Source organism: Podarcis raffonei, chromosome 6, assembly GCF_027172205.1.
Source record: "Podarcis raffonei isolate rPodRaf1 chromosome 6, rPodRaf1.pri, whole genome shotgun sequence".
Classification (NCBI taxonomy): Eukaryota; Metazoa; Chordata; class Lepidosauria; order Squamata; family Lacertidae; genus Podarcis; species Podarcis raffonei.
The window spans coordinates 94,616,052-94,642,162 of NC_070607.1; the positions used below are offsets into that span (position 1 = coordinate 94,616,052).

General features: G+C 44.0%; 1 protein-coding gene and 1 long non-coding RNA gene across 13 annotated transcripts in view; one reads left to right on the forward strand and one right to left on the reverse strand.

Moving 5' to 3' along the window:
- Positions 1-20,368, reverse strand: part of RTEL1 (regulator of telomere elongation helicase 1) — a 72,965-nt gene extending 52,597 nt beyond the window's left edge. For 8 of the 12 annotated variants that reach the window (XM_053394580.1, XM_053394577.1, XM_053394578.1 and 5 more), the window contains exons 1-12: positions 19,989-20,246; positions 17,094-17,225; positions 13,948-14,146; positions 12,049-12,142; positions 11,625-11,706; positions 10,636-10,696; positions 6,962-7,037; positions 4,698-4,782; positions 3,302-3,367; positions 2,850-3,003; positions 2,141-2,179; positions 1,220-1,298 (exon numbers count right to left, since the gene is read on the reverse strand). In XM_053394580.1, coding sequence (XP_053250555.1) covers positions 1,220-1,298; positions 2,141-2,179; positions 2,850-3,003; positions 3,302-3,367; positions 4,698-4,782; positions 6,962-7,037; positions 10,636-10,696; positions 11,625-11,706; positions 12,049-12,142; positions 13,948-14,146; positions 17,094-17,195 — 1,037 coding nt within the window. In that variant the 5' untranslated portion in view covers positions 17,196-17,225; positions 19,989-20,246. The other 4 variants (XM_053394574.1, XM_053394575.1, XM_053394585.1 and 1 more) reach the window with 4 other exon arrangements.
- A 35-nt stretch (positions 20,369-20,403) lies between these two features.
- LOC128416622 (uncharacterized) lies at positions 20,404-23,860 on the forward strand. The gene is made up of 2 exons (XR_008331259.1): positions 20,404-21,568; positions 23,303-23,860. It is a non-coding gene; the product is annotated as an uncharacterized LOC128416622 (long non-coding RNA).
- Positions 23,861-26,111: the final 2,251 nt, after the last annotated feature.

The following is a 26,111-nucleotide window of genomic DNA, read 5'->3' on the forward strand; positions in this document are numbered from 1 at the left end:
TCGGGTTACATACGCTTCAGGTTACATACGCTTCAGGTTACAGACTCCGCTAACCCAGAAATAGTGCTTCAGGTTAAGAACTTTGCTTCAGGATAAGAACAGAAATCGGGCTCTGGCGGTGCGGCGGCAGCAGGAGGCCCCATTAGCTAAAGTGGTGCTTCAGGTTAAGAACAGTTTCAGGTTAAGAACAGACCTCCGGAACGAATTAAGTACCTGAGGTACCACTGTAGTTTGAATCCCCGCGATGGGGTGAGCTCCCATTGTTCGGTTCCAGCTCCTGCCCACTTAGCAGTTCGAAAGCACGTCAAGTGCAAGTAGATAAATAGGTACTGCTCTGGCGGGAAGTTAAATGTTTCCATGCACTGCTCTGGTTTCACCAGAAGCGGCTTAGTCATGCCAGCCACATGACCTGAAAGCTGTCTACGGACAAATGCCGGCTCCCTCGGCCTATAGAGCGAGATGAGCGCGCAACCCCAGAGTCGTCTGCAACTGGACCTAACAGTCAGGGGTACCTTCACCTTTAACCTTAGTTGAATACCATCCACCACCTCCTACTAAAGCTTGATGAACCTCCATAAACATGAGGGCTAGAAACCTTCTTTTAAAAAATAGTATCTGTTTTTGAAAATGTGAAATGCAGTGGCTTGATGAAAGTCGAGTGATTTGTTTTATTTGGTATTTGTAATCAACCCTTCCCCCAATAGTGCATCCTCTGGACATTTTATCCTCCCAAACCAACCTGTGAGACAGGGTAGGCTAAGCAATATTTCATTAATTTATTATATTTATATCCCACCTATCATTCAAGGTGGCATAAATGGCTTGTTCATTCCCTATAACAACCTTGTAGAATATGTTAAGCAGAGAGGTAGGAGGTACCCCAAGGCCTCCAAATGAGCTTCACTGCTTACTAGTCTAAACATTATATGTACTACTTGACCTGACGGGACACCCAGTGAGCTTCACAAGCAAGCAAGGGTTTGAACTGAGTGTCCCAGTCTGACCCTTCGTCCTGCTTCATCAAGCAACCTCTTTGCAGCTACAATTTCCAGCAGCAACAACTGAGCTCCAGAAAACCTGGGTGATTCAGGCCCAAGATTCTCAAGGAAACATCCCACACCATAAAACAAGCAACATAGCAATTTTATGAGTCTATGGGCAGGCACACAAAAACAAGAAATGCCAACTTGGCACACGCTTTGTATCTCCTGAAACATACCTTCCATCCTTAGTGAGTCCACTTCCACTTGGGGGCAGCTCGACAGCATCTATAACGTTTTCTAGCTGAAGAAGAATCTCTTGAAGGCAAACAGAGGAAGAGGAGGAATGTTACGCAGCTGGCATATAACCAAATTATCCTGCTCTTTCTCCTCAGACGAGACTGCAACACAGGCACTCTCTCACTGCCTTCCCAACAAGAAAAGGGTTCCTTCTAAGTGACACACTCCCTTAGGGTGGGGAGGTTGCATTGCCACATTTACACGACAGGCCACCTCAGTGGGCTTGTTACTGAAAAGCAGGACATAACTTTTAAAAAGAACTAAACAACTAAAGCAAAGGACTTTTTCTAGGGCTGACGCAAGATTTTCACATTTGGGGGTAATACTTTCTGAGTAAGATAAGTAGAATCCAGTCAACCAATGATCTGCCATATGCCAATATCATAAAAATGACAGGCAAATTACATTGTTTACAGGCAATTAAAATATGCAAATGAGTAGTAGCTTGCCAGCCAAATGCATAAACATGAAATATCCTTCAGTATTCAACAAGTTGTCAGTAAATTAGCTAGCATTTCTCATCCACCATGTATGTTTCTCTCAAACCAAAGTGATTAGGAATTTGCTTCCACAAGGGATACTGTGCATTCCCCTCACGCACACAACCCTTAATAAATGTTCCTCTGGTCTCTTTGGGTATTGTTCAAGGCATTCAGTTTTTCACATACTACCTACGTTGACAGATCTTTAATTTACTGCACCGAAGTGGTGCATAAAGTACAAAATTTGGAATATCTGTGCAATAGAGAGAGTAATCAGCTACATGATCCTCTTGGCTAAACTGAAAGCCACCCATTGCCAAAACATTTTTTTAAAAAACTTCTCTATAGACAAAATGTGAATCTAATAATTGTACTTACGCTTTATCTTTGCGATGTCTTCTAGCTCCATGTTTAATCCTGTTTCAGAAAGAATTCTTATTCAGGCAGTTTCCAGTGCAATACTTTATCAATGTCTCTTCCCCCAGCCCATCCTGTATAAATCTCAATATTTAGATTGTACACTAATGTACCTTTCCAAGTGCAATGTACATGCGCTGCCTGTTAAATGCTTATTGGACTTTGATTGTGGATGAGTGGAAGAGAGGAGGCCAGGAAGGCTGCAAAGTATTCTGATGGCTATCCTGCAGACTTTATGTGCTCTTCATTTCCCTCCTTGACCAATTCTCCAAACCCAAATCCAGAAATCCAAAGCACAAATATCAAAAGCACCATTTAAACAATTTGCTTTTAAGTACCTAATTTATACTGGATTTGCCTTGGCATGGAAAACACACACACCCTTTAAACAAGCTCAATGAATGCACTGAAAAAACTCTTGCAAAAGCCTCACTGGCATTAATACACAGCTGCACAAAAGATTTTCATGTTCTTGCACAAGTATCTTTCTTTCATTGGGGTTTTCACAGAAGAGTTGCCAGCAATAATCCTAATACATCAAGTGCCTAGCAACCAAAGTCCACGTTCTGAAGACTGATTTTGCAGAACTCAAGGGTAATTTCTAAATGCATGCAGCCCAATGAAGCTCTTGATGCATTCTAGAAATCACTGCCCTGTACAGGCAATCTACCTGAACTGGCAGGCTCCACACTGAATTCAGAGTTGATTTCATTCTGCTGAACGTTTTTCACTTGTTCTTCCAGAACTATGTTAATGGCATCCACAGCTGAAGCTAAGTCATAGGGTGTCAAGTCAAACGATGCCAACTCTTCACATATCTTTTCCTACGGGTGTAGACAAAAAATTACACTTGTAGTGTACACTGTTAACCACATCAGCTATGCACACTCTTTGTGTCTGTCTGTCAGGACAAATTCCTGCTCTAGGAAGACAACATTATCAAAAGACCAAATGAAGAGAGTAGTTCTTTTAAAAATAACACCAGTGACCTATCATCTCAATTGCTCAATACTTATTGAGGGAACAAATAGTCACAGATTACTTGAATTCTTATATGAAAACATACCTACAAGGCTCTTTGCCTGTTAAAAATGGAGAGAAGCCAGGGGCATCTTTTCTTACCACATTGTGAGCTTCATCAAGTATCACTACAGCCCCCTTCAAGTCCAAGTTGTGAGCTCTTCGACTCTATTTATTTAAAAAAAGGGAGGGAATATGTCAGGCAGGATGGCAGGGACAACTTGTTTACAACTATTTGCAACCACCCTTAAACGTCTGCCATCACAAAGCAGTCTATCAAGGTATAGCAGCTGCACATGGCCCAATGAAAGAAGTGCAACATGGTCCTGTAAACATCCATTTCAATGGCACTCACACAGGTGCTCCTTGCGAACCTATTATTTATTAAATATTTTATATGCTGCCTGATTTGCAGACATCTAAAGGTGGTGCACAACAGTATCTAAAAAATATTATAGCAAGTACAATCAAAACCAGTAACATACAGTAAGGCAATCCATCAAAATATCCTTTAAAATCCCACAATAAGCAGGAAGTTGTGTGTGGGTGTTATCTGTTGCACAAACGTGTTTGAGAAACAGTTAATGCCAATAAACCAAAGCAGCATGTCATTTTGCTTCTTCAGTGCATATTTCACAAAGAAAAACAGTGAAACAGCTTTGTCAGCACATCAGAAACCCCTATTATTCAATCAACCTCATAACTAGAAAATGATCCATAAATCTGAATTGCTACAATCCCAAAATGGTGACCTGTACTGGGATTTCACTATTATCCACCCAGTACAGGACACTCGAATCCTGGTAACCTGCAGTAATGATTAAAGAAAAGGTTTTTAGCCCTCAAAAGAAGGGGGTAAGGGAGAATAAAAGCTACACAGCAGTTTTTTCTAAAAGCAGATCTCAAAGAGGCTTCTAATACTCAGTATATAGCACCATATTCAAGGTGGATCAAGAACCACATGGCTCTAATTTGCCTGTCACACCGCCACTAAACTAGCCTTGTTAGTACAGGAAGATATGCAAAGACTCCTGTGATTTGAATTTGTTATACTGAAGGGAGAAATTTAGCTGGGAAAGTTTCTATGATGAAAACAAAGAAAAGCAACTGAAGTTCTCCATTGTATGCCTAGCCCAGCACGGAAGCTCAACAAACCAAACAATATTCAACATATTTGGAAGGATGGAAGAAAGAAAGAAAGAAAGAAAGAAAGAAAGAAAGGAAGGAATGCTACATGACTAGTTCCAACAAAAAAACTAGTGAACAAAACTATCTCCCTTTCTGAGAAGGAAATATGTTAAAATAAAAGAAACACAAATTAATTTTTTGGGTTTAATCATCATGTATATATATGTATTTCTGCCTTATGTGATAAGCATTTAGCATCTGTATTGTTTCCTGTAATGAGTTAATTAAGCAATTTACTGGCATATCCACCAAAATCCTCTTAAAATATTCAGTAAAACACCCTTGAATTTTAAAATAATACCCCACATACCTTTGGGTCCAGTAAATAGTTGTAAGGCATAAAAATGATGTCTGCCTGCTGCTTCAAACTCCGAGAAAGATAGTAAGGGCAAACTCTGTTTAAAGAGAGAGGGAGGGAAATGTACACAGCGCTACAAGACAACCAACGTGCTTTCCACAGTCATTTATTAAGATTCTCAGGGGTTTCTTGTCAGCTTCTTAATGGGCTGGTCTTAAAGGCAGATGGTCTGGTGGGTTTACATGGGCCCGTCTCCTCTCTCATCTGATAAACGAGAATGCTGGCAATAAATCCTTGACCCTGCAAGTGCAGCGAGATAAAAGAAGGTGGTGGTGCAGAGGCTGCTAGGAAGCTTAGCATTTAAGGCAGGCATAGGCAAACTCGGCCCTCCAGATGTTTTGGGACTACAATTCCCATCATCCCTGACCACTGGCCCTGTTAGCTAGGGATGATGGGAGTTGTAGTCCTGAAACAGCTGGAGGGCAGTGTTTGCCTATGCTTGATTTAAGGCATTCAACTTTTTCACTGACATAGTCCAGCTTCGACAGCCTTCTGGCAGTTCCCTTTCCTGCGAGAAGGGAGGTTACAGGGAACCAGCAGAGGAACTTCTCAGTAGTGGTGCCCGCCCTGTGGAATACCCTCTCATCAGATGTCAAGGAAATAAACGACTATCTGGCTTTTAGAAGCCATTTGAAGGCAGCCATGTTCGGAGAGGTTTTTAATGCTGGATGTTTTATTGTACTCTTAATTCTGTTGGGAGCCACCCAGAGTGGCTGGGGAATAATAATAATAATAATAATAATAATAATAATAATAATAATACTTAAAAAAAAACCAGGGCTTCAACCAAGAAAATAAACTGTAAAAGAGAGAAGGAACCTTGATAAAGCATTACACAAAGGGGGGGGCGGGTGCTTATCATGTAGTCATTTTTCAATCACAGCTTTATAGCCCATTAAGCAAATATCTGTTTACTTAATTAGATGTGTCACGGGGCTTATGCTTACAAAGATGGATTGTTCATGATTTAGAAAGTATAGAAAAGGGAGATTTGGAATTATCTCCCACCTGATGAGCTTATCACTGTATGAACATCAGCTACAGTGGTATAGATCCAACAGCACTTGTTTGATAAGTAGTCATAGATGTCTTGGTATTTACACTGGAGATTTTGAATTCCCTAGCCAAAGGAATGCAATTCAGTCTCTAATCTTTCTGTGACTAAATGAAGCAGTAATTTCATATAACAGTGGGTTTTTCTTTTTCCATGCCATTCTTTAATGAATTTCTAAATTCTGCAATACAGATTTTATTTATGATTGATTAATGCTCCTTTGGAAGGAAGGGCAAGATATAAATTTAACCAACAAATAAAACATTTGGGTTGACTCTTTTTGCAATAGTCAAGTATGTAGATGTAAGTGAATGCAGCCAGCGCTTTCTATTCATAGAAAGATCATACAACAACTTGCATGGTTGAAGGTGTGAGCGACAAATGACAATATCCCCACTTCAAATTTCAGCCTAGTCATGAACTCATTGGGTGTTATTAAATCAAACCAATACATCTGAGTCTAAGCCTACCCGATGTTCACAGGCTTGATGTATGGATTACCAACATAGACTATATGAAATTGTTTGAGCACTTCATATTTAAAGAGCATTTTCCTAATATACTAGAAGTTTCCATTATTTTCTTATATACATGCACATATACATTTCCTATATACAAATACATGCACAAATTTACTGTGCACAACGACTGAATTTTGAAAAAGACTGTAAAAATTGAGTCCTTTCCTCATTTCAGTTCAGCACTAATGCAATTATCTATTGAGAATATGCTGCTAATATTATTAATAATTGTTTGTTAATGAAATTTGTATACTGTCCATCTGAAGATCACAGGGCATTTCACAACATAAAAATACAAAATAAGAACACAAAATACATAAAACAAAAACAAACTAATAACCCCACCTACCACAAACTCATTTAAAAGGCCATAAAATGTTAATCAGCCAAGGACCTGGTTATAGAGAAACAGTTTTGCCTGGCACCTAAAATATGCAATGAAGGCAGCCGACAACTTTCCTGGGGAGAGAATTCCACAAAAGGGGAGCCACTGCAGAAAAGGCTCCTTCTCATGCTGCCACCCTCTGGATTTCTCATGAAGGAGGCACATGAACACGGGCCTAAGATGATGAACATAGGGTCCGTGTTGGTTCATATGGGGAGAGGCATAAAGAAAGAGAAAAGTGAAGAGGAATTGTGACCTGTGCTTGTTCCCATTTTTAACCAGGTCTTCAATATCCAAGATGGAGCTGATCAGGTCTTTTTCAGTGCTCTTCTCTATAGAAAAGAAAAGAGGAGTTAGCATATTCCAGCAGATCCCTGGCTGGCTCATATATTCCTGGCTCCTTGAACATCCCATTTTGGGCCTGCCCACCCATTCAGCAGGTAGAATGTCGAGTTCCACACTAGCAGAGAAATGTTGGCATCACTCCACAGCTGGGTGGCCAGAAGGGCTGGGCAAAGGACACCTCTGCCCAATCCAAATTCCCCAGATTGTAGCCTTAGGTCAGGGGTCACCAACCTAAGGCCCAGGGGCCAGAAGCGGCCCGCGGAGGTGGCTTGACCGATGCACAAGCTGCCCTGAAACGAGTTGCCCACTTGCACTAAACCGGCACAGTGCAGGGACTCACTTCCGCAGTGCTGGAAATCGTGTCTGTGCAGACGCTGAAAATTGCGGACACGCACACACCAAAAATCGCAGGCGTGCGCACTCACACACATGCGCAATCCGGCCCATGGAGGGATCTGTCAGCATTGCCCTTGAGCCAGTGTCACCAACTGGACTCATCCACTTCAGCCCCGACTGGGCTAGGTGAGCTGGGTAGCACTTCCAGAGACCACCTTCTGCACAGGAACAGGTCAAAGTGCTGTGGACTCACAGCTTAGAGTTGTGAGCACCGGATTCACTCCAACAACAAGACAGTCATCGCACAGCAGAGTATAGCAGAGTCTAGCAGAGCATATAAATGACTCGGAGAGCAGCTCTGTAGAATATCTTCTTTATTCTATAACTACAACTATTATACACAACTATATACAGAGCTAAATGAGGTCTAAACTAAAAAAACTGAACTGCACTGAGTGTCTGCAGCTGCTCTTAGCAGCAACCTTATCTATACACACGATCTCTAACACTCAGTCTCTCTCTCTCCGACACACACACTGACTGACTGACTGACTGACTGACTGACGTTAGGCTGGAGCGGAATAAGTAGAGAGCAGAACACCGCCCCTCCTCTCTGGAAAATCACCAGACTCATCAGCAGATTCTTGGATATGGGAGGGGTGAAATCTCCTCAGGATCTCCACAGGACCGATTTGGCCCAGGCAAGATAAACCTTGCCGACCCCTGCCTTAGGTGGTCAGGGTTATGGAAAACAGGTCCTATCAAGAAAGTTTGGAAGAATTGGGCATACTTAGACTGGAGGAGAGAAGACTCGTCCTACACCAAACACTCTTCTCAGTGAGGAATGCTATGTCATCCAGGAGGCCCCTTCATCATCATAGGGGGGCTCTGGGATGATATCCTATTTTCCACTAGAAGCAGTGCCTATCTGAGCAGAAGAGAAAGAGTGATGCCCTTGGGGGTTTAATAGAAGACTGGATGATATAGCGGCAATGCCCAATTAATCAGGCCTAAAATTTTAATTGAGTTCTACCATTTTAATTTATTCATTTGATGAATCAATTAATACTGCAGCCCTAAAACAAGCAAACCTGCAAGTCCTTTCTCCCCTCTTAATTAAAAAAAACCCTGCCTGCGATGGGGCAAGACATGGATTCATGACATCAGAGGCACCAGGTAATTTGTGTAGTGAACAGCTGGCTTCTGCTGCAACCTAGCAGAAAGCAGAAGCATTTCCCCTGAACTCTACTTGTGAACAAAATGTAGTGAGTACGATTCCACGATGACCCTGCTGCTTAAATTATATACTTTCATGTGCACCCTTAATTATCATTTTCTGGGTGCAACCAGCCAACACTGCTGCTAAGCAACCTCTGCCCATTTCCTGCACAAATCACATTTAAAATTAATGCAGGTTGCGCATCAACAGCACTTGATGGATTGCTCCTTCTATCTTTAACTTACATGATTATATGAACATAAGAGCCTGCTGCTTCCACATTCCAGGAAAGGTTCCAAAAATATCTGAACATCTGTTGATTTAGTTCTTAATTATGTTTCTCATAAGATACCACATTATATGCAGATGACACACTCTGCAAGCTATGCTCATGGATGGCACCATCTCTCTCCCCCCACCCATTATGTATGTGTCTTTGTCTGTGTGTGTGTGTGTGTGTGTGTGTGAGAGAGAGAGAGAGAGAGAGAGAGAGAGAGAGAGAGAGAGATTTATTTTAACCTGAAATTATTGATCAGTGCCACTTTCTATGGTCCCCAAATTCTGGGCTCTTCGTATTCCTTATACAGGGGGGCAGTCTTTTACCTTCCTAGGCCTTATTGTCTCTGAATGTGCAAGCAGGTCACTTCACATAATGCCAACTATAGCTGAATGTGCATGGTATAATAGTCAGTGCCTTTCTAAAACCAGCTGACTACCTAGAGGCATAAGTTTGAACTTCAACACTGTTAAAATGATGATGGTGGTGATAATTTATTATTTGTACCCTACCCAGCTGACTGGGTTGCCCCAGCCACTCTGGGCAGCTTCCAGCATATATAAAAACATAGTAAAACATTAAATCTTAAAAAGCTTCCCTATACAGGGCTGCCTTCAGATGTCTCATGAATGTAATATAGTTACTCATCTCCTTGGCATCCAATGGGAGATGGGCGCCACCACCAAGAAGGCCCTTTGCCTGGTTCCCCCAGCTTTACTTCTTGGAAGCTATCTTCCAAGTGAAGTTTATATACTGAATAAGAATTCAATGTAAGTGAGACTTTCTGACAGGATGAGAATTTCAAAAACCTTTGGGATAATGGTACCTCATTGCACAGCTACTTTTTAGCAATCTAGCAAGCTGCCTTATACGGAGTCAGATCTTTGGTTCATCTATTTCAGTATCATCCACACTGACTGGCAATGGCTTGCAGGGTTTCAAAGGAGACTTTCCCAGCCCCATCACCTTGGGGTTGCTAGGGATTAAACCTCAGACCTTCTGCATGTAAATGATGTACTTTCCCACTGAGCTTCAGCCCTTCTGCATCTTATATCAAAACAGCACGATGTTTGAGAAGTCTCGCTTTAGATATTGCAGCATCTGCACTTATAACTGAATTCTTGTGGACTAGCGTTATGGTGGCATGGCGGAGAGCTTTTCAGTAGTGTTCCTTCCGCAATGTAGGGGATGGGGAACCTCAGGCCCAGGGCCAAAATTCAGCCTTCTGTAAGTGCTTCTATTCACCCTTGGGACTTTTCCCACACGTCCTCACCAGGTTAATTCGCTCATCTGGTCTGCACCCTCCTTGTGTGCTTTTACCTGGCTACAATTATACCTATTGTCTGCCTAAATGGGTAATGGAGAAGTGTGCATGGGGGTATATTTAGAAACCTTTACATTTTGCTTAGCTGGAATGTAGCCCACTGAACACAGGAAATTGCCACATCTGAAACTCTTAGGTCAATTTCTTAGGTGGGAATCCAGTTTCCACAGCCAGCAATTTGAGAACTAAATTAGCCAATATCTACCTGAAAGCAAAGCACTCACAAGCGCACAGACAAGTATGGGTTGTACAATCTAAACTAGTTAATGATGCTTACAAACCTAACAAAAATGAACAGCAGAGGTTGGCAGTTTTGCCCGGAAGAAACAGTTACATGCAAGTAGTCAACAGAAAGACTGATATAAAACCAGCACCATCAATTACCAGACTCCCAAACTGAGAATTACTTTCACAAACGCTTATTCATACCTTCCACATTGTTATAGAAATGACATGTGCGAGTTGTTATCTTCATACGGCACATGTGGATCTGCAAAACAATATAAATTCCAGTTCAGTGCATAACATAATGAAGCCCAAATAAGTGTATAATTGCACTTGCTCCTATTCACCCCTTATTTCACTTGGAATTTAGATTGTAAGTTCCTTACAGCAGGGACCCATCTACTTAATTTATGCAACTCTTTAAAATACCATGTACATTACTGGCACAATATAAATCACTACCACAAGTAGCTCTCAATAGAGGGCAACATATGATAACTGGATTTGAGAAAAATGGTTCTGCAAGCTCTCCTACAATGTTCAAGCAGAAAGTGCTGTTACTTGGCCATTTCCAGAAAAGCTTTGCTGGACAATGAACAGGGAAAAACATCCGTCCCTACTAAGCAGCAGAGAGTATGCTATAATTCATATAACAAGAGCCATGTAACTTGACTGCTCCATAGCAATCTATTTCATATCCATTATTGATTCTCCAATCACAACCTGCTTTTGCCCCTCCCCCAAAGAAAAAATGGTTTTTGGTTTACTTTAAACAAACCAAAATGTCCAAAGAGTCACCAAAAGAAAAAGAGTTTAAAGGCTGCAAAACAAAAACAATCAGCAGGATTTAAACTTATGACTGAAAGGCCTGAGAACATACAAATGTCTTTGTCTGGCACCAAAATGACAAAGTAGGTTTCAGGAGTACCTCTCTTTCATGTAGACCTTTCAGGTGAGATCATTCAATAATTGGGCTGCCACCACAGAGATGCCACGGATAGACACCCAGAATAGGCCATCTACCTAAGCAGTGGAGGGCTTGAAAAGCCGGCCAGAACTTTGGAATGGGCCCAGAAATGGGCTGGATGAAGTAGGTAAAGTATTAGTGAGGGAGACCTGGATTTAAATTCCCACTGCCCACAGCTCTCACTGGATGAACAAGAGTCAGTGCGGTTTTACTTTTATGCTCTTACCTGCGTATGGTTATTTTCCTGTCTTTTAACTTCAGGGTGGATGCAGAGCTGCTCTCTGGAACCCAATACACATACCTTTGGCCTATTAAATAGGGGGGGGATGACACAAGAACTGACATTTTAATCAAGACAAGACACATGGCTGGGTTGTGGCAAGCATTTCAAACATGGAAATGAAGCAGGGCATAATGCATAAGCTTTTCAGCATTAACGGGCAGTACATTTTGCAAAAGCTATAGTCCCTCTGTGTTGAGGGAGAGCTCCTTTACTATGGCTGCAAAATGTCTCAGCGACAGCTTATATAACCAGTGTTTTCAAAAACATTTCTATCAACAATAATACAGCTAAAACAAAAATTGCCAGACACATATACCCCAAGTTGTTTCACACCTGGAGTGAGCATCAATATCTTAAGTTTCTTTACCTGTAAACTGTGTTCTTTAATTCATTGATGGCCTGAGTAAGCTGAGAATGAGTTCTGGAGGCATAAATTATTTTAGGAACGTCAGTGTAATAAGCTGTCAAGTGGGAAAGGCGAGAAGGGGATGGGGGGAGGAAGCAGAAAGGGAAAAAATTAGTTCTTGTTTAGTGCTAAATATATCATCAGTCTGCTTTTCCCCTTCTGGTGCTATGGTAACAACTCAGCCTGCGGAGGCAGTGGCGGATTTTGCAACTCAACCACTCACCTATAAGGAACAAGAGTGCATATTTTTAATCACTTTAGCTAAGAGTCGTTCTATGAGGCACCTGTAGGATAAGCATCTGCACATGAAAACTAATGCCCTGATTTATACAGATTGAAGTTAGTAAGCAAAAGAGGCCCCCAAAATATCAAAATGTAAGGAAGAGTGCAAATCTGGGCCCTGCTAGACCTGAAGAGTGAACAACTACAGCAGAGCAACCATGATGGATCAACATGGATGAAATGGATTTCAACACTGTGCCACTTTGTGAAGGCTCCTTGAAATTTTTTTACTGAATTTCAGAGACAGTCATGTGAGACCATGGCATCTTGTGTGACGAAAACCTAATGATAATGTTAAATACAACATTACACCACTAGTATAATAAGATCCTAAAGAGAGGAGGAATGGGATTGCTTCTGATGTGGAATTATAGATACTGCTAGAATGTTTCAAAGGAATTGCTGGAATGTGTCAAGGGTGCACCTGACCTTGGTGAAAAAATGTTCACCCATAGATTATGGATATCCAGAGTCTACATCAGGGGTAGTCAACCTTTTTATACCTACCGCCCACTAATGCATCTTTCTTGATGGTAAAATTTCCTTACCATCGATGGAAGGAGGATTTAACTTGTGCCGTACAACCCCCTCGTAGAATCCTGAAACGCCCACTAGTGGGCGGTAGGGACCACGTTGACAATCCCTGGTCTGCATCTTATGTGGGATCACCTATGCAAGTAATCAAATTGACACAAAAGATGGGAAGTCTAATCTTCCTGGCCCAGTTTCTAATCCCTATAAAAAGTGTTCAGAGAATTGATTCTCACTCTCTTCCTTCTTTCCTTGCTGCCGCCGCCTTTCCCGCTCTTTTTTATATGTTCCCTCCCTGAACTGGTTGAGTAACTAGGACTTTTATTCCAAAATGTTAAGTGTGGTAGAAAACCTAGAAATACAGATATGATATGAAACTTTAGCAACTACATGAGCTGGAGGATGTTAGAAGGCCAAAATTTCAGTTAGAATGGGAAAAAACAAACTCTGATTGGCTCCTTTATCAATGTAATTACAATGATAATCTTAGTCTATTCTTACTCTATATCATTTTCTAAGTGTTAAGTTGCTCTCTTACATTACTTTATTTTTATGTTATAATTCAAAGTTTAGAATATCATTAACTTCCATATGAAGATAATATGATTTGAATGAAGCACTGTACATCAATAAACTGATTTGTTTCAAAGACGATCTTGAGTCTGTGGTCTTTTATCACTGATTATGCTTTATTCTTTGTCCCACTGGGTTGCTAATGAGCAAATTCCAACACTGATGAAATAATCAAATTAACAGAGTCCCCAAGTTTTTCTCTTGCTTCTGATAAAGAAAAGAAACTAACCGTAACACTCAGCAATGTTTGCATAGGTTTACATGTTCCCCACCTTCCATGCACCTGAATTTCCACAACTAGAGCGTGGGACTCTACTGAGGCTGGGCAACTGCAATGTTTGCTAGCTTGTCACATCTCGTTTTCTACTTCTTCTATAAGGTCAAACAGTCCAGTCTAAGAACCCTGGTAATTCCACCTTGTGGCTCCCAAATGAACATGACATTACTTACAGAACCACAAGACCCAGGACCTACCTGGGATATCTGCACCTGTGGTAGCGCTGCCCCAAGATGACATTGGCCGGTCAGTGAAGAGTTCTGCTCCATTCAGTCGTTGGGCTATCTTCTGTGCAGAGATGGCATCTTTGAAGTGGTCCCGCCAAGCCAGAGATGCACAAAGGAGGCATAGTGTCTTCCCCGTGCCTGTAGGACTCTCTAAAATCCCATTCACTTGCTTGAATAATGGTAACAAGTAGAGAAAAGAAATAATTAGAAAACTGGACATTCACTTTAACTGCCAGCTAATTGCCAAGCATTTTCCCCATGAGTCTGTACAGAAACAAGTAAGTGGCTAACAAATGCTGGCAGCCTGGATGGAAGACAGGTTGCTAGGTAGCAGATTAGGCAGGGTGAGCTATAACTAGGAAAGCTAGGGCAGCTTCCTCTAGCTGCTCAGTTAGAACCTAACTCTTAAGGAGAGAACCAAACTAGTAATGAGGATCACAGCTGGCCACCTGGTCTTCTCTGGAAGTTACCACTCTAAACAGGAGGATGCACACATATCATCTGGACTGTATGTTTTAGTTAAATTGACCAAGAACAATGTTCTCTCTAGCTGTCACTGTATAGCTTAATCTGCATAAATCATTTGACTCAGCATTTACTGGAGAATTTATATGTCCACAGTAATTTAATACCCTGCTGTGAGCAGCCTGTTCTAGAAGTATCGTCCAACTCTGATTCTATGACGTTAGAAACTTCAACCAAAGCTCTCTTTCTGGCTTCTTGTTTTACCAGACTGGAAAAGGGAAATGTAGCAAGACAGATAGAGCTCCAAAGGTTATTCTAATCTAGAGCCATCTCTGACTGAAATACTTAAGAAAGGAACAGGCATTGTTGGTGACAGTGAGAGGGTCATTGACAGACTCAGTTTTAGGGCAAACATGCCAAAGTTCTTACGCACTAATATTATGATTGCAAGTTTTAATTGATCTGTTTAAATTAGTTGGGACTTCAAACTGGTGTTGAGGCAGAGTTAAACGATTGTTCCAAGTCTGACAACAGGAACTCTGTGATTTGGAACTCTTGGAGAGGGAAAAAAACCTCTGCTGCTGAATTGCATTTGAAATTATGCACACTTTTTACAGAGCAGTGTCCCTGAAACTCATGTACAGCATTACAGCAATGGCAAGGCCTGCATGTCACTTTGTAAACAGATCCCCTTGCTTCTACAACAGCTGTTAGAGCACTTGTGTAGGACAGTGATAATAATAAAGATTTACAAAATGGCCTCTGAGCACAATGGTTCCTTAAGAGATTTTCTTGCAGACGTGCAAAAGAGATAATGGAATGCATGGTCTCAGTTCTCAAGCCTTAAGAACAGATTGTATGAACATAAGGTCTACTTATTTGCTTCTTTCCCCTCATCTGCAAGTGTAAGAGAAATCCCACCTACCCACTTCTCTACAAACAGATCTAATGCGATACGTCTGGCACTAACAAGAGAAGGGTTTGCAAAATAGCCTCTTTTCAGGAAGTGTTGAGCAGGTTTCATATGTTCAAAATGCATCTGTTCTGAACAGTATAAAAATATATCTCAAAAACAAGAAATGGAAGTCAATGTCTTGAATTTAGCCAATTTCAACTAACGGGAATTTATGCAAGATTTTAAGTTACAAAGAATACTTATTTGGGAGTGAAACTGAACATTACACAAGTATATTTCTCCTTGTGCACTGGAACTTCAATTTCATTTCCTCCCCACTACAAACTTTCACATATCCCTAGAAGGTGCTCCAGAGGGTTCACCTACCCGCCAGAAAATTATTTTGAGAGCATGTAAGGGGGTGGGGGAAGGCAAGACCCTGTGGCACAAGCAGACTTCATTCCACTTGCACGTGAACATAGCTTTAGATACAATCCTAAACACAAACCTAATCCAAAATTCAGTTCCACAGAGTTCCATGGCACTTGCTCCCAGGAAACTGACAACAGTATAAGAGTATATGATTTGCTGCCTTAGGACTTACTTCTAAATAACAAGCATTGCAGTTTCTTGATTATTAATAGCAGCATCGTGAGTGACACCATCCTGAAATTTTATAATTGCAGATAGAAGCATCCTCTAAGATGCTTACTGTGACATGTGTGCATCTAAAATCAAGAATATGATTTTTTTTCTTTTGGAACTATTGGTTTCTATCCCTTGCAGACTTATGAAAATTAAATAAATCAACTAAATCAACAGTTTCATGCAAATTTACTTGAAAGTAGGTACTACTAGGTTCAGCAGTTTACACTGGAGTAAGCACGAAAAGGATTGCAGTCTAAATTATTTGCAGTCTAAATTATTGCACTCTTATTATTTAAATAGCATTTCTCCTGAATGCTCTCAGCACTTCATATTCTATTAACAACAGTAATCTTTACAACATGGCTATTTTTTTAGCATTATACTGCACTGTCCCTTTTCATGAGTGAGTTGAGAAATGACCCAGTTACTTCCAAGCTCACGATAATTCATTTACTTAATCAGAACATTATACTACCATTTACAACTGTGAATATTAGGCAGATAATTTTGTAGAATGAACAAATTTAGTTCAAAAATGCAATATAACATGAAAATCCCAAAATAGTTTATCCAATTAAAAATAAAAAATTTGTCCATGATATTCACAGTCAAGCAGGCCACAAGTATATATGCTCTGCTGTCTTTGAATCCTCCCAAAGATACTTATAAAACAAACAACTGTGTCATTCACCATGCCAAGCCTGCATTTCATTCGATGGGAGCCAAAACTGAACACATATAAATAATAAAACTCACTTCAAGAAGACATTTTGAACCAGTGTACTTTTGCATCTATTTGAAACATTCAAAACTTATAAAACAATGGCTTGGTCAGCAATCTCATGGTGTTATGCATAATATATGCACATTTCCCCCCTGTATATATTATGTATTGTGTAATACTGCAACTATGTCCGAGAGCAAACTAATGGTAACCAGGAGTAATCTATTCTTTCCCAACAAAACATCCCAAATGCTGGACCTTACATTATTTCAGAGATGTTAGCATAACTAGTCTCTAAATTTCCTGCTCTTGACACACATTATTAAACATTGTTTAAGAAGTGCCCTGCAGAGGTCTCTGACTGGGATTTCTCAGATTACTTACCTTTTGCAGGCATTCCAGCACTTTAGACATGTATTCTTCCTGACATTTGTAGGGTTGAAATGGGAAGTCCACAGTGATGCCATTTAATTTTATTTGGGGCATATTTCATCAGACATGTCAGGATCTCAGAGTCTGAAATCAACAGCACACTTCCTTAAGTTAAAGGTGTCATTTTGCTAAAATACAGTATTAACAAGGACAGTGTTTTCAAACTCCCCCTCCCAATTCCTATTTTGGAGGCGGGCAGAGAAATCATGTAAATCTAAGCCCCTCGAGGAACAGAACCAGTTTGGATCCGGCAAACCCACAGTTGCTTCTGCCTCTGCCCCTGCAACAGTCCATTTTGTGACCCTTTGCTTGGTATTAATTGTGGGAATATTGGCAGCAGCAGCAGTTTTTTGTCCACCAAGCTCTCTGCAGGTGTGGTGATGGTCTTTGCACTGGGACACCTTCACAATCCTAATCCCAGCCAGTCAGCAACATAATGGGATAAGATTAGTTTCTTAGGCTTACTTTAGAACCTCCCTTCTCCAAATCATAAAAGACCAAACACTTTGCTTTGCAGCCTACCCATTTAGTCTGGAATAACACAAGCTAGACTTGCTAACAAACAGCAAAATCATGAAACAAAAAGATCACCTGCCATTTACAATGTATTGTTTCTGGAGAACTTTGCAGTACAGTCGTATCTTGGCATTCCGGAAGTCCGTTCGACTTCAGAAAAATTCGGAAACCAAGGTGTGGCTTCCGATTGGCTGCAGGAGAAGTGGACGTTCAGCTTCCAAGGCAAAGTTTGCAAACCGGAACACCTACTTCCGGGTTTGCGGCGTTTGAGTTCCAAGTTGTTTGTGAACTAAGCTGTTCGAAAACCAAGGTATGACTGTAATGTTGTCAGCTGACTAGGTGCAACTTAGTCTTGGCATAGTTCAATTCTATGCACAATCATTCAGAGTTACCACTGAATCCAATGGGATATACTCCCAAATAAGCATGCATAGGATTATGGCCCAAAGTCTGCAACCAGCTGGACGTTTCCCTGGGAAAACGCTCCAGAGAACTCAGTTGAAACGCTTTTAAGTAGAGAATATAGAATTGCAATCCCAATCACTGCAATCCCAATCCCAATCAGGCCACTGCCATCTTTGCCCCTGCCACTCACACCAACCAGGGCAGAAAGTCCTGCACTGGACATGTTGCCAATGCTATCAAACAATATAGCAGAGGGTCTGGCTCAGGATCCAGTGGATCCCAGACAAGCCCCTCCCAGTTCCCCAGAACTGCCAATTCTGAGGCTTTCCACAGGCTGCTGTGGTGATTCCACTGGCAATACTTCTATCGATCCGCATGTTTGGTGGGCAGAATGAGTTCTTCATTGCCCAATCCACCCAGTGCAAAAGGGGTTTGAATTGCAGCCTGTCGCTTCACCTTTAAAGCACATTATCTCTTTATGCATAGCAGCTGGTTATTTTGAGCATTCCAGAAACAACAACTGGCAAGATTTAACTCTGAAAAACTGACTTTTTAATGTTCAAAATATATCACTATGCCAAATGAATGGTCTGGGCCCACTTAATGCTACAGTATTGCCTGAAGGTGTGTAAATCTGGTCAATTTTATTTTATCTATATTTCATCTTTCCATGGAACTTAAGAAATGCAGTTGCCCAGCCATTATTATTATTTATTATATTTCTATACAGCCCTTCAGGGGTGCCAACTTGAATAAAATATGGGAAGGGGGCAGTTAAGCCCCGCCTCACATTAACAATCACAAGACACAGCACACACACTCCATTTAAATGGCAATGCCTAGCCTCCTCCAATGTTTTAAGGGGGGGCACGGCTGAAGAAACCTCAAGCCCTAGGAGTTGGCTCCTATACTGCCCTTCATCCAAGGATCACAGGGAAGTTTACAATATAAAACCCACAAGTTTAAATTGCCATAAATTGTTTAATTAGCCAAAGGCCTCCAAGAAGAGAATGTTTTTGCCTGTTGCCTAAAGATTTGTAATGAAGGTACCAGGCAAGCCTCCCTGGGGAGAGCATTCCACCAGCAGGTAGCCAGTACAAGGCCCATTCTTGTGTTGCTGCCGCCTGGATTTTCAGTCCCAGCTGTGCTTAACTTTGGCAAGGCTGTTCTATATGTGTTTAATAAATGCAGAGTCTGATCACAGCGCCGTGGCAGAGCACCACCCACGTGTAATCCCTGACATTTCCAGATAACAGGATTTTAATCGGCAAGACCTTGGAAAGGAACTCACAGTCAGAGCAATTGTACTAGAGATGAACGGATGGGTTTGATCTGATATGGGGAAGCTTCATGAGCTTACATTTAAACAGGAAGCACAGCTCAGTGGTAGAACACGCGCTCATCACATAAGGGGTTCCTGTGTCCTTCCTTGGCATCTCACTTAGTAAGGCTGGGAAAGGCATCTACTGAGTCAGAGTAGGCCATAATTCTCAACCTGTGGATCCCCAGATGCTGTTGGACTACAACTCCCATCATTCCTAGCCAGCATGACCAGTGACCAGGGATGATGGGAATTGTAGTCCAACAACATGGGGGGGCCCCACAGGTTGAGAAACACTGGGCTAGATGGATACACGGTATTTGGGCTCAGAACGGAAGAGTCTGCGCCCGAGTCTGACTCTCGGGGCAGCAAGCTCCCCTTCCTGGTGTCTTGCAAACAGCCCTGCGGACCTGGAAGGGCGGCATTTAAAATGTATTACTTAATATTCAGAAGCATCGCCGCCTCCGGGCAGGCATGGCAAAGCCCAGCCGGCAGGAGGAATCTCAGAACCATGGAGCTGGGCGGGAACCCCAAGGGTCATCTAGTCCAACCCCCTACAATGCGAAAACTCACGGCCCTTCACACGCCGCTGGGCTACGACTTACAAAGCCCCAATTGGGCGCGCTGACTGGATTTCACATCCTGAAGGGGCCACCCCTGGGCCTACAACACAGCCACCGCCGCCGCCTCCTCCTCCATCCATTCATCCCAATTATCTAGGGACGGGGCTATTTTCCCTCCGCCTTCGGGCTCCCTTCGCCGCTCCTCAGGCAAAGGACCGGAGGGCACGGGGAAGGCGGCCCGCTGAAGTGAGGCGGACCCGAGTAGGCCTCAAAAGCCTCCCGCCACCCGCCGGTAACAAAATCCCCTCACGCACCTCCGAGTCAGCCCCTCCCCTTTTCCTGGGAGCCCGCGCGCGCGCCGCGCCACGTGACGCCTCCTCCGCAACCCCATTCGCCAAGCGGCTCTCCTCGTGTTCCCTGCTCACGAGAGAGGGGGAGCAGCCGGCTTCCCAAGATCTCGCGAGACTTCCCTGAGGCGTTGCCCCGGCAACGGCTGGAGGAAGGCCTGGCTGAGGCGGCTTCTCTCCTCAGCCGTTTTTTCTCTCTCCCTCCCTCCCTATCCGCCTCTTTTCTCGGCTTGAGGGGAGGCGAAGCGGCCAGGCGTCGTTGCCATGGAAGTCGAAGGGGCTTCTGATTTTCCGCGGTCGGCGGTCTGCTTTTACCCCTTCAGCCGCCTCAGTCAGAAATGGAGAGGAGGGGGGGACCCGACCCCCTCTCAGCGCCCCCCACCCCAAAGAAAAGCATTGTTGTCGTTTAGTCGTTTAGTCGTGTCCGCCTCTTCGTGACCCCCTGGACCAGAGCACGCCAGGCACTCCTGTCTTCCACTGCCTCCCGCAGTTTGGTCAAACTCATGTTTGTAGCTTCGAGAACACTGTCCCACCATCTCGTCCTCTGTCGTCCCCTTCTCCTTGTGCCCTCCATCTTTCCCAACATCAGGGTCTTTTCCAGGGAGTCTTCTCTTCTCATGAGGTGGCCAAAGTACTGGAGTCTCAGCTTTAGGATCTGTCCTTCCAGTGAGCACCCAGGGCTGATTTCCTTCAGAATGGATAGGTTTGATCTTCTTGCAGTCCATGGGACTCTCAAGAGTCTCCTCCAGAACCAGAATTCAAAAGCATCAATTCTTCGGCGATCAGCCTTCTTTATGGTCCAGCTCTCACTTCCATACAGCACTACTGGGAAAACCAACCAAGAAAAGCATTGCCCTCCCCTATTATAGCGCTTTGAGGGGGGCTTAAAGCGCTTCTCCGTTATCCTTACAGCAGCCCCGCAAGGCAGGACGGCGTTTTCCCAACGGATTATTCACGCTCACGTTTCAGAGGAACAAAAACAGTAACGTTTGCCTTGAATTAGGCACCCTCTTCCATTGTCTCCCCAGACAGACGGATAACCACAACAACATGCCACGGAGCTCATGCCTCCCTCCCCAGAAGGCTCCTCCCTTCCATCCTTGCACAACAGCCCCGCGAGGGAGGCCAGTCTGACAGCTGAAGTTGGCACCCGGGGTCCCTCAGTTTGCTTCCACTCAATGAATGTGCTTTGTTAAGAACATAAGAAGAGCATCGGCTCGATCTAGTCCAGCATCCTGTTCTCATCGTGGCCGACCAGATGCCTGCGGGGAACTTGTAAGCAGGATTTGAGCAGAGGAGCACTTGGTGCGGTTTCCAGCAACTGGTATTCAGAAGCACTGCTGCCTCCCACATTCAAAGTCCGCCCAGTCCTGTGCTTGTTGTTAAAACTCCAGCAACCAGGGGACATTAGATAGGTACCAGTGGACTGCCTTCTGCCAAGCTTTGGTCTTAATCAGCTGACAGGCGTTCCCCTAAGGTTTCAGGATGAGGCCTTTCCTAACCATAACAGCCTGGAGACCTGTAACAACATGAATTTCAATAGAATCATAGAATCATAGAATCATAGAATCATAGAGTTGGAAGAGACCACAAGGGCCATCGAGTCCAACCCCCTGCCAAGCAGGAAACACCATCAGAGCACTCCTGACATATGGTTGTCAAGCCTCTGCTTAAAGACCTCCAAAGAAGGAGACTCCACCACACTCCTTGGCAGCAAATTCCACTGTCGAACAGCTCTTACTGTCAGGAAGTTCTTCCTAATGTTTAGGTGGAATCTTCTTTCTTGTAGCTTGGATCCATTGCTCCGTGTCCGCTTCTCTGGAGCAGCAGAAAACAACCTTTCTCCCTCCTCTATGTGACATCCTTTTATATATTTGAACATGGCTATCATATCACCCCTTAACCTCCTCTTCTCCAGGCTAAACAATAGGGACTCACTCTCCAACTGTTTGGCTTTACCCCCCAAAGGCATGCTCATATCAATGTCCTGAGACAGAGCGCAAAACGTTTCTTTCTCCCCTTTCTCCATCCCATACAGAATTGCAAGGGGTCAATGCATCTGGCTGGTAAGAAGTTGGTCGGAGTTTGGAGCCCAGCCAGGGCTGGCTGTGGGCAGGATCCTGGCATTGTTGGGGGTTGGACTAGATGACCCTTGGGATCACTTCCAACTCTACCATGCTATAATTCTAACGAGCAGCTAAAGGAACGGGCAGGGGAGCAAGATGAAGAACAAGGGGAGGCACAACCACACCCCAACAGCACACTCTGGCCTGACCCATGGTGGCCTCATCCCACTTTGAACCCCCCCTTTTTTCTATTAATTCAGCTGCCTGGCAACCCAGCAGCCTGGCCCCTGTTTGCCAGCTGATGTCACAAAGTGCTGCTTGGCAAGCAAGCCTTATAGTGCCCTGCAAGAGGGATGCCTGTCAGATGATGGTGAGATACTTGCGAGAAAAGGCCTCAGAGGCTATTGTGGCTTCATGAGCAAATGAAAGAAGGGGAAGCTGCCATGTATAAAAACTGCAACTTGGAAGTCGTGGTATGTTAATTCCATGGGGAATCCATTCCCCATATGTGCCAGGAGGTTGTGGCGCCAACCTGAGCAAAACGGGGCTGGGGTGGGGAGTAGGCCCGTTTCGCCCCAACCCCTTGCTCCACTCCTTCCAAGCAAGGGGTTGGGCCATCGTGTGCCCAGGCAGGAGCAGTGAGCGTTGGCAGCCAGTGGTGACATGGGCAGCATGGCAGGGCTGCTTGTTCTGCCTCCCTCCTTCCCTGAGTCTGCTGTGCTGCTGCTGAGCTGCTCTGTGCAACACAGGAGAAGGAGGGATGTGGCTGGGGGGAGGCAGCAGACTAAGGAAGGGAGGGAGCTGGGAAGGCAGAAGGGGGGAGAGAGAAAATATTGAGGGGGCTGTACCCCAGAAGAAAAGCACTGGGAAGGGCCCACAGGACCCCTGTCCCCTAGAGCTGATGCCTATGCCAAGACAATACAATGTCCTTCTTTCTTCACAGGGCCATGGCTTGGGAAAGGCTGCGGCCAAGCAGCAGCAGCATCCCAGTGGTGCCATGGGGAAACCCAGAATTTGCAAGTATGCTGTGACCTTCTGTGGCAGGGGAAGTGTTTCCCAGTCATCTTGCCAGCTGGAGGAGGCCTGATTTCTATATTCCTATAGTTTTACGGGAAGTGTTTATCTGTGGTCCACCTGGGCAGGACAAGGACCTCTCCCATGCCAACACCACATCCCAAGATTGGGCCTGGGCAGTTTTAGGATGGCACGACCAGTGTGCTTACACTGGGCATCACGCTGCAGAGGGTGCCAAAACAATGCTGAAGAGCAAGAGGGAAGGGTGCTGAATTTTAGCATTGCACAGGGCACCTTTTAAATTTGAGAGCCCAATGTCCACTCTGGTTGGGAATGCTTCTGTGGAGATGAATCCCAGAATTCTCCCCACCCACATTCTTCCTATAAAAAAGCAAAAAATATCAATGTTTGGTTCAGAATCTAGGTACTACACCCTCACTAAAGGCGATTGTATGAATGATTCACTAAATGATGACATGTGTAGCTGGGCTTATGGCCTCAAATTCTCTTTATCTTATATACTGCTTTATTACAAAAATGACGACTAGACTACTGATCCTAAACTGAATAGTTAGTTGCCCAACCACCCCCTCCAGAACCCACTGCTCTCAACTGCCTCACATTTAAACTCCCTTTCAAATCCTCATCCAATCATCACTCACACCAGAATTCCACAATCGCTCTTTCCCCCTCCCTCCTTAACATTCCCATAATAATTCTGATACAATTACCTTAATAACCCTATTACAATATTTTATTCACACTGCTCCCTATAACCATATCGTTAGCAGCACTTGGGCTTCCCATTCCTGGTTCCCAGGAATTGGGGGTGAGCAAACTGCAGGTTCTCCATCCCTATTTCTAAAAACCGGGTGTCTTCCCCCAAATGATCCTGGGAATTGTAGTCTGTTAGGGGTTGTGGGGATTGTGGGTCTGTGAGAGGGAAGCCACAATGGCACAAATCATTCCGGAAGAAGTAATGTGCTTTAAGGGGACACGGGTGGCGCTGTGGTCTGGTTCACCAGAAGCGGCTTAGTCATGCTGGCCACATGATCCGGAAGCTGTACGCCGGCTCCCTCAGCCAGTAAAGCGAGATGAGCGACGCAACCCCAGAGTCGGCCACGACTGGACCTAACAGTCAGGGGTCCCTTTACCTTTACCATTTTAATGTGCTTTAAAGGCACATTGGAAGCTCTTTAAAGCATAGCATCATAGAATTGTAGAGTTGGAAGGGACCCTGAGGGTCATCTAGTCCAACCCCCTGCAATGCAGGAATCTCAACTAGATGATCCATGGCTGATGGCCATTCAAGCACTGCTTAAAAACCTCCAAGGAAGGAGAGTCACTGCTTCAGGCCCTAAGGGCCTCTGGAGCAGGAGAAAACAAGCTTTCTCCATCCTTCATGTGACAGCCCTTTAGACATTACTTATTGAAAGGGCTGCATGGTGTGGATCTCATATCAGTGTTATGAGAGTGTAAGCAACACATTTCTGTCTCCCCTTTCTCCACACCATGCAGAACTGCAATGGTAACCAGAAGGCTGGCATTTGGAGCCCAGACAGGGCTGGCTGTGGGCAGGATCCTTGCATTGCTGGGGGTTTGACTAGATGACTCTTGGGATCCCTTCCGTCTCTGCCATGCTATGATTATATCAAGCAGCTAAAGGAACAAAAAGATGCTTCTGAAACATTTGGGAATCATAGGAACACTCTCCCCAGCAGTGGCTTTCAGCAGCAAGAACTTGCATCTTCCTTAAGAGAGAGGCAGTCCAGAACAAGGTGGGAAAGGCTCAGAGTTCAGGTAGGTGGAAATGCCAATTGAGTGCCCTATACTATAGGAATGCTTCCTTCCCGTGTCCCCCACTCTCATGCGCCAGACTGGTGCTAGCATGGCTGGGAGCCAGGCGCCTGCTGTTTCCTCCATATTCTTTGCAGGGAGGGAGCCTTTTCCCAATATATACTTTGTTCTGGTCAAATCCCTGGAGAGACGTGACGAACCTCAGGTACTGGGGCAGAGGGAAGGAAGGGGTCCTGGTGAAACACATTTGGGGAGTCTGTGGCTTCCAGCAAGTGTTTTTCAGAAGCATTGCTCCCTCCAACAGGGGAGGCTGAGCATAGCCATCATGGCTAGTTGCCTTTGATAGGCCTCTCCTCCATGCAATTGTCTAGCCCTCTTTGAGAGCCATTCCATCCAAGATGCTCTTGTGGTGCATCTGATTCTCCTGTGCTTTCTTGCTCCTGCAAGGAGATGACTATTGTGAGATCCTTTGGTTAACATCTATCTGGGCTGGAAAATATTAAAGAATCAGAGGACTGGTGAGCTTCCCTTGAAGCACAACTGATCAAAGGCAGGTGGATCTATTAACATCTTGATAAAGATGCTCAAACAACAAAGGATGCTATCATACCCCGCAAGCGTCTCAGAAAAAGCTCCCAAGCTGATGAAGAAGAGAGCAGTTGAAGGTTGCCGTTTCTGGATCCCACCACAGCCCTTCCAAGTTGCCCAAGAAATCAATGTCACAACAGTTTTTTCCTCACACCTCCTCCCCATGATCCCTCGTGGGGCCTTCTCAGACATATGCTGTGTCTGAACCAGCAGATCCCACCAAACCAAGTAATCGTGGACCCAGTCAGAAAAGGAGTGTGCACAGTCATACCAGAAATAAGCAAAATAACTAAACAGGTACTAGACGTCGTCCCAGAAGTGGCCCTACTGAACATCTTCCAAGATAACAATGC